The sequence below is a fragment of the Amblyomma maculatum genome, chromosome 11, assembly GCF_055883805.1.
Source record: "Amblyomma maculatum isolate TAMU_Amacu chromosome 11, ASM5588380v1, whole genome shotgun sequence".
NCBI lineage: Eukaryota > Metazoa > Arthropoda > Arachnida > Ixodida > Ixodidae > Amblyomma > Amblyomma maculatum.
Window position 1 is genome coordinate 59,636,702 of NC_139354.1, and position 19,026 is coordinate 59,655,727.

The window sequence follows — 19,026 nt, forward strand, 5'->3', positions numbered from 1 at the left end:
AGTAACAAAGTGGATTCCAAGGGAAGGACAGCGTAGCAGGTGGCGGCTAAAAGTTGGGTGGGCGGATGAGGTTAGGAAGTTCGCAGTGGATGCAGCTAGCACAGGACCGAGTTATTCGGAGGAATACGAGAGAGGCCTTCACAGGCTGATGGTGATGATGATAATAGAGAAGTACCGGGTTCATTCACAGCCTACTACCTACTATTGCGCCATGATCAACGTTCCAAAACTGCAATAATGTGCAGCTGCCGGATCGTCCGCAAGGCAGGGCCACTGCCAGGAATCAGTGTTTGTAACGGAGGTTATTTCCCAAAAACTCAGCATCATGAGAAAAGCACAACAGGGGAAAATTTAGAAAATTTGCGTAGGGATTAGAGACACAGTCAGTGATCCCGTTCAGCCGTATAACCTTGCAGTCTACCATAGAAGTACGTTAAAGTTGCATATTTTGTGGAGTTGTCAGAGGTACCTATTTCTAAGGTACCCGTCCTTCAAGCTGCCACTGACTCGGCAGCCATCTTGTGGTTGTCTGTCAAATCTTCGGCCCTCATAATACGCACCCAAGTCACTAGAGAGCCCGTCGTCTACAACAATCTTCAGTTTCTGACAGACGTTTACTCTCTATCTTCTAATCCAAAAATGGAGAGAGAAATCTCTCACCCCCTCTTGCTGTCTGTTTCGATGGACAGGGAGGAATAAATTTGAAGTCAATAAATTTACGTTAGTTTTTTTTTTACTTCAAATTGGCTTTTCACGTCCCCGTGCTAAAACATATGTGCCTATTGAGTATACAGGTATGGTCTTATGCCAAACTCCTGGCTCATGAAACATTTTTGGCACGTGGCTTGGCAGATAAAACTTGGCAAGCGAACTTTTTGGCTACAAATGCCAGCAAATGAGCTAATTGAAAAAATGATTCTGTAGTTCTTGACACTGAAGTATAGGCAATTTTTCTCAATGAAAGGAATATTGAGCTATTATAGACCTCCTGTCAGAATTGTGTTCCTTAGAGCGCTGGTGTTAAAATCCCTTTCGTGACCGGCTTAGTGGGCGGTTCGAACAAGGTACATATTGTCACGTATTGGTGAAGAGGTCGACGACACAATTGAAGGGTCGATGATTGCACTAAAGAAACTGTTTATTTGGCCTGACTTCCGCCCGCAAAAGAACTAAGCAACTCAGCGGCGGCGATAGAAACAAACGTGCTCGTCGATCGTCGAACAAAGAATGCCCGTCACACTCGGCAACGCTCAATTTAAAGGCTGCACAGAACAATCTAGACAACGTCGCAAACAGCTACCAGCACGGGCTGGAACATTGTAGAAAGACACCTGAGTGGCCGGAACCTTCGAGATAGATCTCGGTGCATCTTTCGCTACAACAAAACTGATAAAGGTGTGACGCGACATCGAGCATTAACAAACAACGATTACGGAACTGATACGCGGTCCAGAATCAGAGTGATAAGCCTGTATGCCGGCGGCTGTTAAAAAAACAACAAATACTGCTTGAAGGTTTCGCGGCAATATCGAAGGAGGAAAGCGCGAACGGGAAAGACAGGGCACGATGAAAATACAGCAATTGCGAAATTTGCGCTACGGCAATAGTGAATCGGAAATATGCAGATCAAAAGAGAGATTAAAGTGAAACGCGAGAACCGCGTAATTAGCGCTCACGTCACTGATAGGCGAGGGTGCAAAATGTAGAGTAGGGGGGAATGGTTCAAGTGGCAGAATCTGAGTGATAAGCCTGTATGCCGGCGGCTGTGAAAAAAACAACAAATACTGTTTGAAGGTTTCGCGGCATTACTCCCCCCTTAAAAAAAACATCGCCTCGATGTTCCAAAACAAAGAAACTTAAACATAAACACTGCAAAGTTTAAACACCATAGATTCTTTAACTCGCGCGCATAATATGGCTTCAGTCGTACAACATGGACAATTTCTGGGCGTGCGCATCGCCGTTGTGATGCTGACGTTCCGTCGGGAATGACTTCATAGTCCAGTGGTCCGACGCGGCGAATGATTTTGTATGGCCCAAAGTATCGACGCAACAACTTTTCACTTAATCCGCGACGGCGAATTGGTGTCCAAACCCACACTTGGTCTCCTGGATTGTACTCTGCATGGCGTCGTCGTAAATTGTATCGTCGACTGTCGGTGCGCTGTTGGTCTTTAATACGCAGCCGTGCGAGTCGTCGGGCTTCCTCTGCACGCTGCAGGTAGGCGGCGACGTCAAGGTTGTCTTCGCTGGTTACGTGCGGCAGCATTGCGTCGAGCGTCGTCGTGGGCTCCCTGCCGTACACAAGCTTAAACGGGGTCGCTCTGGTCGTCTCCTGGACTGCCGTGTTATACGCGAAGATCACGTACGGCAAGATGGTGTCCCAGGTCTTGTGTTCAGCGTCGACGTACATAGCGATCATGTCCGCGATCATTTTGTTCAGGCGCTCCGTGAGGCCATTGGTCTGGGGATGGTACGCAGTTGTTCGTCGATGGCTTGTGTGACTGTATTCCAGGATGGCTTGCGTCAACTCTGCCGTAAACGCCGTTCCCCTGTCTGTGATGAGCACTTCTGGGGCGCCGTGTCGCAAGAGAATTTGTTCGACAAAAAATTTGGCGACTTCTGCCGCGGTACCATTTGGTAGTGCTCTTGCTTCGGCGTAACGGGTAAGGTAGTCAGTGGCCACGATGATCCACTTGTTACCCATAGACGAAGATGGAAAGGGGCCGAGGAGATCCATCCCAATTTGCTGAAAGGGCAGGATTGGGGGCGGAATCGGGTTTAGTAGTCCTGCTGGTCTGATCGGTGGCGTCTTGCGTCGTTGGCACTCACGACACGTCTTCACGTAGTGGGCAACGTCGGCAGGCAGTCGCGGCCAGTAATACTTCTCTTGGATTCTACGCAACGTGCGCGCAAATCCGAGGTGGCCTGCTGTGGGCTCATCGTGCAACGCCTGCAGAATTTCTTGCCGAAGGGTTTTAGGCACTACGAGAAGCTGCGCGGTCTTGTTGGGTGCGAAGTTCTTCTTCACGAGGAGGCCATTGCTTAACGTGAAGGATGATAAATGTCGCCTGAACACACCAGGAGGGGAAGCGGTCTTTCCTTCCAAGTAATCGGCTAGCGCTTTCAGCTCAGGGTCTGATCGCTGTTGTTCTGCGAAACTGCTGGCGCTTACCGGTCCCAAAAAGGCGTCGTCGTCATCGTCCTTCGGGGGAGCATCGACGGCAGCGCGGGATAAGCAGTCTGCGTCGGAATGCTTTCGGCCCGACTTATAGAGTACAGTCATGTCAAATTATTGAAGTCGTAGGCTCCATCTGGCAAGGCGGCCGGAAGGATCTTTCAAATTAGCCAGCCAGCAGAGCGCGTGATGGTCGCTTACCACCTTGAATGGTCGGCCGTATAGGTATGGACGAAACTTAGAAGTGGCCCAGATGATTGCAAGGCACTCCTTCTCGGTCGTCGAGTAATTGACTTCGGCTTTTGTGAGTAACCTGCTAGCGTAGGCGATTACTTTCTCCTGTCCGGCACTCTTCTGGACGAGAACGGCTCCTAGGCCCACACTTCTCGCGTCGGTGTGAATTTCGGTCTCGGCGTTTTCATCAAAGTGGCCAAGTACGGGAGGGCATTGCAGGCGGCGCTTGAGTTCGTCGAAGGCTACTCCTTGCGGCACTTCCCATTTAAAAGGTACGTCAGCCTTTGTAAGCTGCGTCAACGGTTCGGCGATCCGCGAAAAGTTTCTGACAAATCGTCGATAATAAGCGCACAGCCCAAGGAATCGGCGCACAGCTTTCTTGTCGGTAGGCGGTGGGAACTGTGCGATTGCAGCTGTTTTCTCCGGGTCTGGGCGAATACTGTCCTTGCTAACGATGTGACCTAGGAACCGGAGTTCTTCGTAGGCGAAGTGACACTTCTCTGCTTTTAGCGTTAGTCCCGATGACTTGATGGCTTCCAACACTGTCTGTAGTCGTTTTAGGTGGTCTTCAAAGCTTGACGAAAAGACAACAACGTCGTCCAAATATACCAAACAAATTTGCCACTTCAACCCTGCCAGGACTGTGTCCATTACTCGTTGAAACGTGGCTGGTGCGGAGCAGAGGCCAAATGGCATCACCTTGAACTCATAAAGGCCGTCCGGTGTGATGAATGCGGTCTTCTCGCGATCTCTTTCGTCGACCTCAATTTGCCAATATCCGCTCTTCAGGTCCATCGATGAAAAGTACCTTGCATTGCAGAGTCGGTCGAGAGTGTCGTCGATGCGGGGAAGTGGGTAAACATCCTTCTTCGTTATGCTATGCAAGCGGCGGTAATCAACGCAGAAGCGAAGTGTGCTGTCTTTCTTCTTGACCAAAACGACTGGTGCCGCCCAGGGGCTGTTCGATGGCTGGATTACGTCATCACGCAGCATTTCCTCAACTTGATCGCGAATGGCCTGCCGTTCTCGCGGCGATACACGATAAGGGCTTTGGCGCAGAGGTCGGTCGTGTTCGTCCGTTATAATGCGGTGCTTGGCCAGTGGTGTTTGTCGTACCTTCGATGATGACGAGAAGCACTCCCTGTAGTTTCGAAGAAGACTGCGAATCTGGTTTTTCCTGCTATGGGTCAATACTGGGTTGATGTCAAATGTGGGCTGACGGAATTGGTCCGGTGCGTCTTCCAGTGGTTGGTCGTGGAGGGCGAATACGTGTTTGAGGTCCGCTAATTCGTCGAGAAAAGCGATGGTCGTGCCCTTGTTTAGATGCCGGTATTCTTCAGTGAAGTTTGTTACCAGCACCTGAGCTTGTCCTCTCCGGAATTTCGCGATGCCTCTTGCGATGCCGATACCTCGTTCCAAGAGCAATTGGATATTTCCTTCGACGATGCCTTCAGCGGTTACAATGTCTGTGCTACCTACGCTGACGGCGACGCTTGATCGGGGCGGCACGGTCAATTATCCGTCGAGGACGTTTAGAGCGACGTGTTGCGTCGAAGTCGTCGTACCAGGTATGGCTTTGTCTGTAGAGAGCTTGATGAGCTTGGATCGGAGGTCGATGATAGCCCTATTTTTATTTAAGAAGTCCATGCCTAAAATCACGTCGCGGGAGCACTGCTGCAAGACCACAAAGCTGGTGGGGTAAGTACCCCCATTTACGGTTATTCTTGCAGTACACCGTCCCGATGGAGTTATCAAGTTGCCACCTGCGGTGCGAATCAGCGGGCCATCCCAAGCGGTGGTAACTTTTCTTAGCTGAGAGGCTAACGGTCCACTAATGACTGAATAGTCAGCTCCGGTGTCTACTAGGGCAGTGACTCTGCGACCGTCGATATCAACTTCAAGGTCACTTGTTCGCGTCCTCGCGTTGCACGTGGGCCTTAGTGTCCGATCTCGGCTGCGTCGTTTCTTCAGGTCATGGCCGGGGCATACCGTTGTTACTTCGCTGGGCGGCGGTGTCGGCTTGCACTCTGGTCGTGTTGTCGTCGATGTCGTCATGTGGAGCGGCGATGAAATGGTTGCGTCGTCGTTATTGGTCGTCGGCGGCGGAGGATCTTCGTCTTTTCGCCGTTGAGCAACCTCACCTCCAATGGTTGCTGCCTTTAGTTTGCCCTACAGGGGCTTGGGGACCTTCCGCGCACACTATCATCATAGTTACGTCCTGGCGACGCAAAGCGGGCCCTGTACGGCGATGGAGACCTGAATCGACGGCTTGGTGGCGCAATCTCACCGCTACGCAGATAGTTGTCGATTTCTTGCGGTCGTTCACCTGAGCGTGGTCGTGGAGAGTCGACTGCAAATCCGCGGAGACCGATTCGTCGGTACGGGCAGTGCCGCAGAATGTGGCCGGCCTCACCGCAGTGGAAGCATAATGGCCCGTTGCTCGCTGTCCTCCATGCGTCGCACTTCCTGGGGCTTGTTGGTCGTTGGTAGGCTTGGCGGGCGGTAGCCAAGGGGCGGTTTTCAGGAACAGGCCGGTAGCGGCGAGGGCTCGGAAAGTCATCACGTCGGGGCGGAGGGCGACGTAATGCACCAGCGTAGTTCATCGCTGTTGCCTCTTGTGCTGGAACAGTCGCAGCCGTCGCTTCAGGAACGCCCAGCGCCTGCTGGACTTCTTCACGGACGACGTCCGCGAGCGTCGCCACCTGCGGTTGTTGCGATGATGGCTGCATTCGGCGGAGCTCCTCTCGCACGATCTCCCGGATGAGGTCACGAAGGTTCTCTCCACTTGCAGATGCGCTGGGGTAGTGGCTTGAGTAGTCTGGCTGAAGTGGCCGCTCGTAGTAGCGCATCCGGGTGTACAACGTCTTCTCGATGGCAGACGCTTCCGTTTCAAATTCCGCCACTGTTTTTGGCGGGTTTCGGACAAGATTTCCAAAAAGCGATTCTTTGACGCCTCGCATTAAAAGTTTGACTCTCTCACCTTCAGTCATGTTAGGGTCGGCGCGGCGAAAGAGGCGCTTCATCTCCTCAACGTACGCCAGGACAGACTCGTTAGGAAGTTGCAGTCTTGACTGAAGAAGAGCCTGGGCTTTTTCCTTTCGGACGATGCTTGAAAAGGCAGTCAGAAACGCTTCCTTGAAAGTCTCCCAATCCTTTATAGTTGCCTCATGATTTTCGAACCAAACTCGGGCATGTCCTTGAAGAACAAAGTAGACTTGCCTAAGTTTCGCGGCGTCATTCCAGCCGTTGAAATCTGCCACACGATCGAAAAGGTCCATCCAATCTCCCGCATCTTCATCCGGTAGTCCATGGAAGCAGGGGGGGCTCCCGGGGTTGGACGAAAATAACCGGTGCTGTAGGCTGGGCCATTGTCAGCGTCGATGCCTTCCGAGATCGAATAGGGTCAAGCAGCAGACCGTGTTCGGGTTGTAGGCCTTGAAGTCGGCGGCTGGCTCGGTGACCTGTAGGCTGGTCTTCCAGGGCAACAGGAACACGGCTTGGGTCTTCGCTTGAAGGATCAAAGGCAGCACCTCCACCAGATGTCACGTATTGGTGACGAGGTCGACGACACAATTGAAGGGTCGATGATTGCACTAAAGAAACTCTTTATTTGGGCTGACTTGCGTCCGCAAAAGAACTAAGCAACTCGGCGGCGGCGATAGAAACAAACGTGCTCGTCGATCGTCGAACAAAGAATGCTCGTCACACTCGGCAACGCTCAATTTAAAGGCTGCACAGAACAATCTAGATAACGTCGCAAACAGCTACCAGCACGGGCTGGAACATTGTGGAAAGACACCCGAGTGGCCGGAACCTTCGAGACAGATCTCGGTGCATCTTTCGCTACAACAAAACTGATAAAGGTGTGACGCGACATCGAGCATTAACAAACAACGATTACGGAACTGATACGCGGTCCAGAATCAGAGTGATAAGCCTGTATGCCGGCGGCTGTTAAAAAAACAACAAATACTGCTTGAAGGTTTCGCGGCAATATCGAAGGAGGAAAGCGCGAACGGGAAAGACAGGGCACGATGAAAATACAGCAATTGCGAAATTTGCGCTACGGCAATAGTGAATCGGAAATATGCAGATCAAAAGAGAGATTAAAGTGAAACGCGAGAACCGCGTAATTAGCGCTCACGTCACTGATAGGCGAGGGTGCAAAATGTAGAGTAGGGGGGAATGGTTCAAGTGGCAGAATCTGTTGTGTAGCGTTAAAAGCCTGCGCTGCTAATGTTTTGGGCGACAAGTGACCGCCGATAAGATGTCTAACGCGCCAACATTTGACACTGCTTCTTTGACACACGAACGCATATATGCGGCAGTGAACAAAGATATATATTAGTTTTTCGACTTCAGTTTTATTCCCACACTAAATATTGAGCATGAGCGTAATGGGGTGCAGAGCTGCAGTTATTACACAATATACAAGAAAGTTCCTGTTCATGTCAAGTCACGCTTCGTTTCCTCTGGCAATTAGATCAATGCGTGCATTTCGCATATAATTAACGTATCGGCGATAAGGTTTGTTTTTATTACTAAATGGGCGCCAATTTCAGGACATGACTGCTCAAAATACTGCAACGTCGTCAACACTTCGCAGTACATTGGCACAAAGCTCGTGAAAGCGCTTTTTTCCAATCACTTCTTCACAACGCCCAGGTTTGTAGTCGAGAATTCTGTGACCAACCATGTGTTCTGTTTCCACGCTCTTGCAGCAGTTGGTCAAACTTCAATCCAAGCCTGTCCAAATATATCGAATTCTAATTATTTTAGTGAGCTTGCTTTGCCATCAAGAGTCATCTCTTATCTACTGTCACTTTATCGAAGCTTAGGAGAGTGCTTGGGCTCGCCGTTCAGTTGAAATCTTATCCAGAGCCCAAATTTTTTTATCAACCTGGAACCAGAATTCTGAGAGCAATTTTGTCATAAACGTCTTTGAAAGTTACACCTTGACTGTTTTGAATCAAGCAAACTGCACGGAAGCAGAATCAGTTCCGTAACGTACAGCATCCACTTTACGTTAAACGCCAGAAGCTGGAGATGTGATGCATAAAAAGTTTCGCACTGAAAAAACTCCAAAGCTTGAGCGTTGCTGCCGCACACGATATATCTGCACCCCTTGTTGAGCTTTTGCTACCAAAGGGCAGGGCTCATACAGAAGAATAGAAATTTTCTTTCCTTGGCACGCTTTGACTACAATGTTCCTGCAAGTGTGAGACGTGACGGGGCATCGCGTTCCTGTCGCGAGGCGCTCCTTGGCGCGTACATTGCCTTGCTCTTTTAAGCGTGAGATTGACTGTGCTGCGTCGATCCTATTGAGTGCGATTCTCATAACTACGTGACATTCTCAAGTAACCATACTGTCGTGTGAACTTCACGTGATTCTGTGACGCTCCCTCCTGTAGAAATGGGTAAAGGCGTCGTGGTCGCGACATCTCCATAGCCATAAATACCAAACTATGGAGAATTAAGTTATGTTCCTCACGTGCGCGGGGTGGCGTAGTTGAATAGCGTAATCGTGTGCTGATGGAGAGGCAGGAATTCGCTTCCCAAAGGAGGACACTTTTTCCTTCAAGTTGAATTCCCCACTGATGTCAAATCTGGTGACAGTTATATGGTCAAATTTTAAGCACAGTACCAACGTTGGTATAGCCAGGTAAGTCTTTTACTTTAAGTGCGCTACTTATCGCATCTTCACCACTCGCAAGAACCTAGATTCGTGTAAAACAGATCACTATTTTCCATATGCCAACTGCGCACAACAGTTCTTTAATTCCTACATCCAAATTGAATCCCTATATTTTTGCATATATTGAGACGCTGAGTCGCGCTTCACTCGATTACCGTCCCATATCGACCTTGACGTTCCAAAGGACGCCCGGTTCCTTGAGATATTGATACTATGAAAAAACGTCCCCAGATAAAAACAAGACATGTGCATTATATCGGCTTGCATGGAGAATGTTTCAACGACAACTTTGTCGATCTGACCTGACCCAATGAATTTTGAAAAGTAAATCTCCATTGCATGTTTGTTTCATCAAAGCTTCCAAATCTTTCGAAGGCGTTCTTCTGAAAAACACTGAAAGTTGAGTGCCTCGTCTGCCTAGACTTGTGAGAATAGATACTCAACGTTTTAACAATCTTGCTGACTCTGCACCTTCGTCATTGTGTCTAAAAAAGCGAATTACATACATCTGGAGGAAACATATGTCCCCTGAAGGCAGAAGCAATATTTTAAGGCGATGAATATTTAACCCAATTAGAAGCGCCCCAAAAAGACAAAACAAGTAATAAACAATTTTGCGCCCAAAACGTTCTGGTTAAACATAAAGACAATATTACGCTAAAATATAGTTGGAAACAGCAGAAGGGTGCTTCATTTCTAGTCATCATAAATTTTTTTGCGAGCCTTCTCAAAATAATATATAATTCTATTCACTACGGTATAAATACCTCAATATCAGTGAGTAAATAACACAAGCAGTTCAATTTCTGCAAAACAGATCCTTATTTTGCTCTAAACAATGGTTGACTAATCGTCCAGTCAGCGGCATTTCTTGCGTTAGTTGCGTTCTCTTGAGATTAACAAGGGTAACGATACTTGGCGCTTGAGATCCTGAAGCCCCACCGAAGCCAGAAAGACACTGACAGGTGGTGAATTCATTTGCTCTGACGAGCGCCAGAACGCAGGCAGATGGTGAGAGCATGTGGCATAAGATATGTATATTGTGATGGATAAAATACGAATTAGGAATAATAATTATCAAGATACGAAAGGTGTCAAACTGCCGCTTTCCACAGGATTCCTAAAACTCGCCATTAAGAAAGCGGGGACGCTGGGAAGAAAACGTTAGGTGCCTAATTCAGCGTTATGGTTCAGAGCAACCCACACATAGAAGAAAGCTGTAGTTGAAGCCTCCAGAATCCGTTCTGGCTGGCATTGAAACGTGCACTTCCAGCTGCCTCGAGACAGTCGTCCTCAATTTTTCACAGTCAAGGGGACGTTTTTCGAATATCGCTGGTTAGTCATTAGCTGGGGCGTGCCGTTAAACCTCGGCTATCTACCAGGTAGTGCAGGATGTGCGGATCCAGTGGGTCCCATGCAGATAAGTGGAAAATAGGGAAGCTTTCATAATAACGGCATCGGTAAATGATGGAGCAGAATTAGTTAGGCACCCTATGGTCTTGAATCCGTTCATCCTACATGGGTCTTATACAGGCGTTGCTCATGTTACCCAAGACCACATCGCTGCTCCAAGGCCACAAGGGCCCCTTGTTGGATAATGAAATAAAACAGCGCAACGAACGGGACGAAACGCGAAGAAAGGGAGACAAAGACACAGGCGCTGACTAACAACTGTTGCGCTGTTTTATTTCATTATGCAGTACCAACTAGCCCGGCATCTTGCACTTCTGAACTTCAACCCTTGTTTGATGTTTGAGGGCAGATCCAGCCCAAATGAGGGCTCTATAGGAATAATCCGTCGGGGGGACCGAAATGCCCCATTTCGGGCCATATTATACCGCTGTGGGGTCTCCACAAGCTAGGGCGGCGCCCAAGAACAGGCGTTCCCACATGCTGCCTAATTTGGTCCTTTCAGGCTACTTCATGAAGGTGAAGTATAAAAGAGCTCAAAATGTGATAGCCTTTTTGAAGCACAAAGCAGATCGCCGGCGCTAACCTACGTTAGGTCCAAATTAGCAGCGATGGGGCTTGAAGGCTTGCGTGCGTACAATATAGACAAAACGGTCCCTCATTGAGAATATGAAGGCATGCTCAAAAGCAAACCGGACTCTAGCCGCAAAACCACCCACGCATACACACTGCAGGTTCTCTTGCAAAACTATCGCTAGCCCAGATAGGACTTCTGATTGTGTGCACCTGTTGGTCCTACATAAGACATAGCGGGCTGAGCATAGCTGAGCTTCTCATACTACTGAGAACGCATTCTTTCAGAATTCAGTGTGAGATGTTACCCTACGTTACAATTACAGATAATTTGTAAAACAATTGAAAGCATTTTAGTCAGAAATATTTCATGGGTTTTATTTTCGCTCTCGCCTAGATTGCACATAAATTACTGGGTATTACACAGGCATAACAGTTGGTTCTTAAATGGCCGCCCCAGACAGCCTACAACCCTGTGTATGTTATATCGTTCAAAGCGCAAATCCTAACTGAATGAATTAGGTCAATAGGAGATTAGCGCGCGTGCATCGGTCACATGAAACTGAGAAATTTCATCCGGCCTGCTTACAAAAGGCACATATTCAAAAACACCATAATTATGGCCATAAGGGTTCAGCGGAAGAACTGGGACTAAAGCTGATCTTTAGTGATAGATTGGACCCTGTGGGAATATTGAGAGCAAACTCTAACTGAGCTTACCTCTATAGAACATTCATCCTTCCTTATCAAAAATAAAGGCGAACCTTCATCCAGAGTGACTGACCGAATATATCCGAAGTACGAACCATGGGGAAAATAGCATGTTGTGTACAATTGACAATGGAGAGGAGTGTGGGCAGCCCCACAGTGGTAGCCTGCATTGGTCCCTAGTGGGGCCAATTGGACGTTAAACGGAAGCACACAAACTTGCCGACACGGTCCCAGCAGTAAAACCCGCGTAGAGCCTATGGGGGCTAACCCATATTGTCCTCATCAGACCCCCACATGCCTCACTTTACAGCCCACTTCTTGCTACATGGATAGTCATGGGTTTCAAAACCTTTAAGCTCCAAATTCCAATTGAATAATGCTGCCTGTTGTGTGAAGCTGGTAGGTGTACGTCTAACAATATGTTTTATCCAGACATCAACTGCTCATCATCGGATAGTCTACATGTCCCAGCATGCAATCTATCTCAATACTCTGCTCTCACCTTGCGGGTATCGCCGCTCAAGGTCGCCCTTTCAGTCATGGCATCCCCGAACGAGACGCTCTCGAGCCCAGCCAACACTTGGAATGTGGTTGTCTTGCCAGCTCCGTTCACTCCTAGCAGGCCAAAGCATTCGGATGGTTTCAGCGCCATATAAAGTTTTCTTACCGCACGAATATCACCGAATCGCTTGTGCAAACTCCAGACCAGCATCGCGTGCGCGCTGAAGTCTTTCTTGTCCCGCAGAGAGGCCACTTTCTTCTTTTCTTCTTCAACATCCTCATCGGCTAAAACTTCTTTTCCCGGGAACTCGTCCGCCCGAGGACGAAAACCGGAAATAATGTAGGACATGATGGCCAAAAATACTATGCCTTCTACAAGAGCGACTAGTAACTCGTAGCCGATGCCGTCCTCGGTGAACGTGAACACTTCACCTGTGCTGTTACAGTGTGAGAAATAGGGGAAACCTTTGTTTTTACCTGCGATGGACAAGATGACATGGATTAGGCACCTTAAAACAACAGTCCAAAATCGACATACCATTAAAGATGTTGCCCGATGGCAACACGAAATGCTTCACTTTGAAAACTATTACGTCAGTACTTCTGTATTCAGTGCGCTGACACATTATGAGTCCTACGCGATAGCGCTTTTCAAATGACCGTTGTTTGCGGCAACATGTGGAGTAAAGCAGTGACACAATTGTTCCTTGGCCTAACCATGTCATATTGCGCTACTGCCTGCTCAGAAAAACGATGTCAAAACTCTGAGTTAAATAAACGTAAAATGATCCATTCACAACATGTAGACCGTGTCGAGCGTGCCTGCATATATTAGGTGCCGTAAGGCTGACCCGGTAGCAAGGCTGGTTATTATTAAAATTTTTAAGATTGACTGAGCAGCCTTCATATATATATATATATAGAGAGAGAGATAGAGAGAGAGAGAGAGAGAGAGAGAGAGAGTAAACCAGTGAATCGTGCGATTGTGGTAATTCGGTAATGCCTCCTGCATCTACTCAGTACACGCTCGTCGGCTTTTACCCGGAACTCGACTGGAGGTCCCCGAGGTTCGTCAAGGTTATTCCATCGTACAGAGTGTGCAGCGCTTGCGGACTGGTGCGCAAAAGGACCGTGTTGCTGCCCTGCATGCGTGCCCTGTGCGCGCCTAGCTATGAACAGTGCGCCCAGGACGGAATGCACGTTTGTCCGCTCGACGGCTACGAGTGGCACGATGAAGACGATGTCGACTGGAAGGATCTTCTTCTAGATCTGCTACTGAAGAGAGATGTGAAATGCTGGAATGCAGAAAGCGGCTGCCAGCACGTGACAGCTGCTTCTATGATTACCCAGCACCTCCACCACAGTTGTTACGTGGTTTATTTACACGTCGTGTGTTAGATGCGCTGGTCGTTAGCACACCCAGATCGAACCAAACCAGCTTCCTCTTTTTCTTCAGCTTCTCCTGCAACCCCTCATCTTCCTCCAAATCAGGACCCCCGCGGGACGTGCGGGACAATATATATATATATATATATACTTGGTTGCTAGAGGTTACATAAAAGTGAAAAATTGCTTCATACTGTTTCCAAGTTTATTTGTAGTCGACGTTTCGGCAGGAGCCCTGCCTTTCTCAAGACTGATGGTACATGATTCTTGTTTGTCTTCTTATAGGGTTGGCAAGAGGTGATACAAACAAAATGGGCACACACAGGTGAGTCAGCTGGACACGCACAACACACACATACACACACAGGTGCGGAGAGCAGGCTAGGCCTTTTTCTGAAGAACAGCGCGACTTCAACAAGGACGGAAGGAAGACAGCGCCTGTCCGTGTTGTCTTCCTTCCGTCCTTGTTGAAGTCGCGCTGTTCTTCAGAAAATGTCATACCAACTCGCCCAAGCATCAGTTCTAACAGGCTAGGCCCAATGGGTCATCAACCCAAGGCACCGGCCGCCGCGAGTCATCTGTATACAATACAAGACACAACACAGGCAACCGCGGAACAACCTTGAAAGGGAAAAAAAACAGAAAAAAAAAGAAGAAGAAGACGAAAACAGGTGGGGGAAGGTGTTTGCTGCAGGTGGTGAGAAAATTATTTTTCTTGTTCTACTAAAAGATGGGAGCGCCCAGCGTGATGAGAAAACCAGGTGGACACTGCTGGTTAGAAGAACCTGACAGCGGCGAGTAAAGTTCGAGCAACTTGCGAAGGGAGATGAACCTCAAAGAAAGAATAAAAAAAAAAAAAAGAAGTAAGTAAATATGTGGGACAGTAGAATGGTGAAATACTTTGAGGTTTTCGCTAACAGATGTGAGGGCCAAGCAAAAGAAGAAAACAGGTGGGGGAACGTGTTTGCTGCAGGTGGTGAGAAAATTATCTTTCTTGTTCTCACTGGGAGCGCCCAGTGTGATGAAAAAACCAGGTGGACACTGCTGGTTAGAAGAACCTGACAGCGGCGAATAAAGTTCGAGCAACTCGCGACGAGAGATGAACCTCAAAGAAAGAATAAGAAAAAAAAATAATAATAAATAGATGTGGGACAGTAGAATGGTGAAATACTTTGAGGTTTTCGCTAAAAGATGTGAGCGCCAAGCATGAAGAAGGTTTTTACGAGAAGTGGGATGTGGAGGGTATCAAAGAAGCGAGAAAAAAAAAAGAAAGAAAGGAAAAAAAAGAAAGAAAGAAAAAAAAAACGAGGAAGAACTGTAAAGGGATAATGATTGATATATATGTATAGCATTAAGCTTGCAGGGCTCGTAAGGACGACATTGCCCCAATGTTTTCATTTATCCCAGTATTAATTGTCCTAAACTTATAAAGTTTGACTCACGCTGTTCCCGCTCCCGTGTATTATTGAATCCCCCCTGAAGAACTGTTAGTTTGTCTGAGTCGAATGAGTGCTGTTTCTGGTTGATATGTTTTGAAAAAGGAAGGTTTGGCAGAGAGCGGACATGAGCTCGGTGATTATTAAACCGCATTCGAAGAGGGGTAGCTGTCTGGCCAATATACTGCATGCGGCATGCACCGCATTCTAGGAGATATATAACGTTTGAGGCATCGCCGGTAGACAACCTGGGGAGGAGTCGTGAAAATACTGGAGAGACGTTCGCTCTGTTCTAGAATGTTGAAATGTTTCTTTAGGATTTTGTTCACGTTGGGGGGGTTACTCGTGTAGGTGAGTACCAGGCTTGTTCGGCGGTCTATGTTTTCCTTTCGTGGACGTCCCTCCAGTATCTCCTCTCGGTTGAGTTCATATGCCTTCTTTATGGCGTCGTCAATAATATTTGGCGGGTACCGTTGTTTAGTCAGGACTTCCCGCATACGTTTTGCGTTTCGTGCGAAGTCCTGATCTTGGGAACAAATTCTTTTGAATCGATGAGCCTGAGAATATGGAATGCTTGTTTTTGAGTGATGAGGATGACAGCTTTGAAAATGTAAGTATTGTTGTCGGTCCGTGGGTTTTCTGTATACGCTTGTGGTGAGTGAACCTTCATGAACCGCAATTTCAACGTCAAGAAAGTTAATTTTGTTACGGGAATATGTGTGCGTGAATGATATGCTAGGATGGAGGAGATTGAAGTTTTCAATGAAATGTAGGAGTGATTGTTCTGTGTCAGTCCAAATTAAGAAAATATCATCCAAGTAGCGCTTGTATAGGGTGGGCTTAATAGGCGAAGTAAGTAAAAATTCAAATTCAATGCTATGCATGAATATATTAGCATAAGTAGGGGCCATTTTTGTACCCATGGCGGGGCCGTTAGTCTGTAAGTAGTGTTCGTTGTCGAATTCAAAGTTGTTGTATTCTAGTACTAGTTTTGTCAATACCTCTAGGACTTCTGGAGTGGGGGATCCTTCCTTCCTATTCTGAATATAGGCCTCAATTAGAGCTTTGATTACGTCAGAATGCGGGATATTTGTATATAGAGAGACTACATCTAAGGTTACAAGGAAGGCCCCCTGAGGAAGATTTATACCTGCTATTTCGCGAAGGAAGTGGTTTGTGTCACGTATGTGGGATGGGTGTGTTTCAGGTATGTGTCCAATTAATGTGTCAATGTAACTGGAGATTGGTTCTGTGATTGTACCGATGCCAGATACTATCTGGCATCGGTACAATCACCCTCCACATCCCACTTCTCGTAAAAACCTTCTTCATGCTTGGCGCTCACATCTTTTAGCGAAAACCTCAAAGTATTTCATCATTCTACTGTCCCACATCTATTTATTTTTTTTTTTCTTATTCTTTCTTTGAGGTTCATCTCTCGTCGCGAGTTGCTCGAACTTGACTCGCCGCTGTCAGGTTCTTCTAACCAGCAATGTCCACCTGGTTTTTTCATCACGCTGGGCGCTCCCATCTTTTAGTGAGAACAAGAAAAATAATTTTCTCACCACCTGCAGCAAACACGTTCCTCCACCTGTTTTCTTCTTTTGCTTGGCCCTCACATCTGTTAGCGAAAACCTCAAAGTATTTCACCATTCTACTGTCCCACATATTTACACATTTCTTTTTCTTTTTTTCATCTCCCGTCGCAAGTTGCTCGAACTTTACTCGCCGCTGTCAGGTTCTTCTAACCAGCAGTGTCCACCTGGTTTTTTCATCACACTGGGCGCTCCCAGTGAGAACAAGAAAAATAATTTTCTCACCACCTGCAGCAAACACGTTCCTCCACCTGTTTTCTTCTTTTGCTTGGCCCTCACATCTGTTAGCGAAAACCTCAAAGTATTTCACCATTCTACTGTCCCACATATTTACTTGCTTCTTTTTTTTTTTATTCTTTCTTTGAGGTTCATCTCCCGTCGCAAGTTGCTCGAACTTTACTCGCCGCTCTCAGGTTCTTCTAACCAGCAGTGTCCACCTGGTTTTCTCATCACGCTGGGCGCTCCCATCTTTTAGTAGAACAAGAAAAATAATTTTCTCACCACCTGCAGCAAACACCTTCCCCCACCTGTTTTCGTCTTCTTCTTCTTTTTTTTCTGTTTTTTTTTCCCTTTCAAGGTTGTTCCGCGGTTGCCTGTATTGTGTCTTGTATTGTATACAGATGACTCGCGGCGGCCGGTGCCTTGGGTTGATGACCCATTGGGCCTAGCCTGCTCTCCGCACCTGTGTGTGTATGTGTGTGTTGTGCGTGTCCAGCTGACTCACCTGTGTGTGCCCATATTGTTTGTATCACCTCTTGCCAACCCTATAAGAAGACAAACAAGAATCATGTACCATCAGTCTTGAGAAAGGCAGGGCTCCTGCCGAAACGTCGGCTACAAATAAACTTGGAAACAGTATGAAGCAATTTTTCACTTTTATATATATATATATATATATACATGTGTGTGTGTGTGTGTGTGTGTGTGTGTGTGTGTGTGTGCGTGTGCGTGTGCGTGTGCGTGTGCGTGTGTGTGTGTGTGTGTGTGTGTGCGTGTGCGTGTGCGTGTGCGTGTGTGTGTGTGTCTGCGTGTGTGTGTGGTCTCATAAGCAGCAAAACATATCGAATAATAAGTGGTAGATTGGGCCTGCGCCAGCCGCCAGCTACCATCTACTAGTGCCATGCCCGTGCTTTTTCAACCATAACGCCACTGCTGACATCGATACCGACGCCCGAGTTTCTGAGTAACGAGGCCTTTAACGCTATTGGCTTAGTGATCATGCGGAGAATAATGACGCTAAAGATTTGCCGCTGCAAACCTCACGACAAGTAAACAGGGTATAGCAAGAATATACTTCGTGTAGCTCTTAGCTGAAATTTAGGCTAATCACAAACTATAAGCTAAGACATCGAGTTTCCTGCTTCCAAGAATATACCAAGATTTGGGAATGCCCTCAAACCACAATTGTCTCTGATTTTGCTGTATTTTCTATAGGTCAAATTACGCATAATCTAGTAAACACTACTGTTGTCGCAATGATATCGCAAATTGCTGATCAGTTTTTGCTTGTTGTTTACTTCCTTGCGCCATCAGCAGCGTGTTCATTGAAGGCAGGTTTCTAGCGTGTGCAGCATATCATCATCATCATCATCATTTTTTATTTACCCTTAAAGTCCCTTAGGTTAGGGCATTACATAAAGGGAGGGGGGGGGGGCAGACGTGACATAATACATGGCCAGTGATATGGAACAGAGTAAAAGATGCATATAGATACATGGAATGAGATAAGATACAAAATATATATGAAAAAACGGAAATCAACGCATTAATATAAAAGACACAGCGGCTCAAGCGGCAGAGATAAATGCACATACACACATGAACTGCGGAACATAATTAAGTACCTGACACACACTGTTAATAACTGCCTGAATTTGTTAGGTTCTGTTCCGGTGACCATGGAATCGGGCAGCTCTTTCCATATTGCAATAGTGATGGGTAGCAAAGACTTATTAAACGAGTTTGTTGAGCCCTGAGTACGTTGTAAGAATGAAGAGTTAAAAAGTCGACGTGAAGTGCGAAGCGGCGGATGGAAGATAGAGTTTTTTAGCTGTAGAAAGTTATAGCACAATTTATGAAATAAACAAAGCTGTGAAATTTTGCGCCGAATTGCCAAGGGCTGAAAATCGAGGGATGTCTTCATACTAGTCGTGCTATATCTCGTCTGTCCCAATCGGATGTGATAAAACGAGCCGCACGATTTTGGATGGCTTCAAGGTGATTGATTAGATAGGTCTGGTAGGGATTCCAGATCACCCAGGCATGTGGAGAGTTGCAGTATAAGAATGTCCCGTAATAAGATTAACG

General features: G+C 47.2%; 1 protein-coding gene across 1 annotated transcript in view; it reads right to left on the reverse strand.

Moving 5' to 3' along the window:
• The window catches only part of LOC146173911 (phospholipid-transporting ATPase ABCA3-like), a 34,111-nt gene extending 21,397 nt beyond the window's left edge, over nt 1-12,714 (reverse strand). The window contains exon 1 of the mRNA XM_084585299.1: nt 12,304-12,714. Coding sequence (XP_084441425.1) covers nt 12,304-12,651 — 348 coding nt within the window. The 5' untranslated portion in view covers nt 12,652-12,714. The remainder of the gene's footprint in view (nt 1-12,303) is intronic.
• Nucleotides 12,715-19,026: the final 6,312 nt, after the last annotated feature.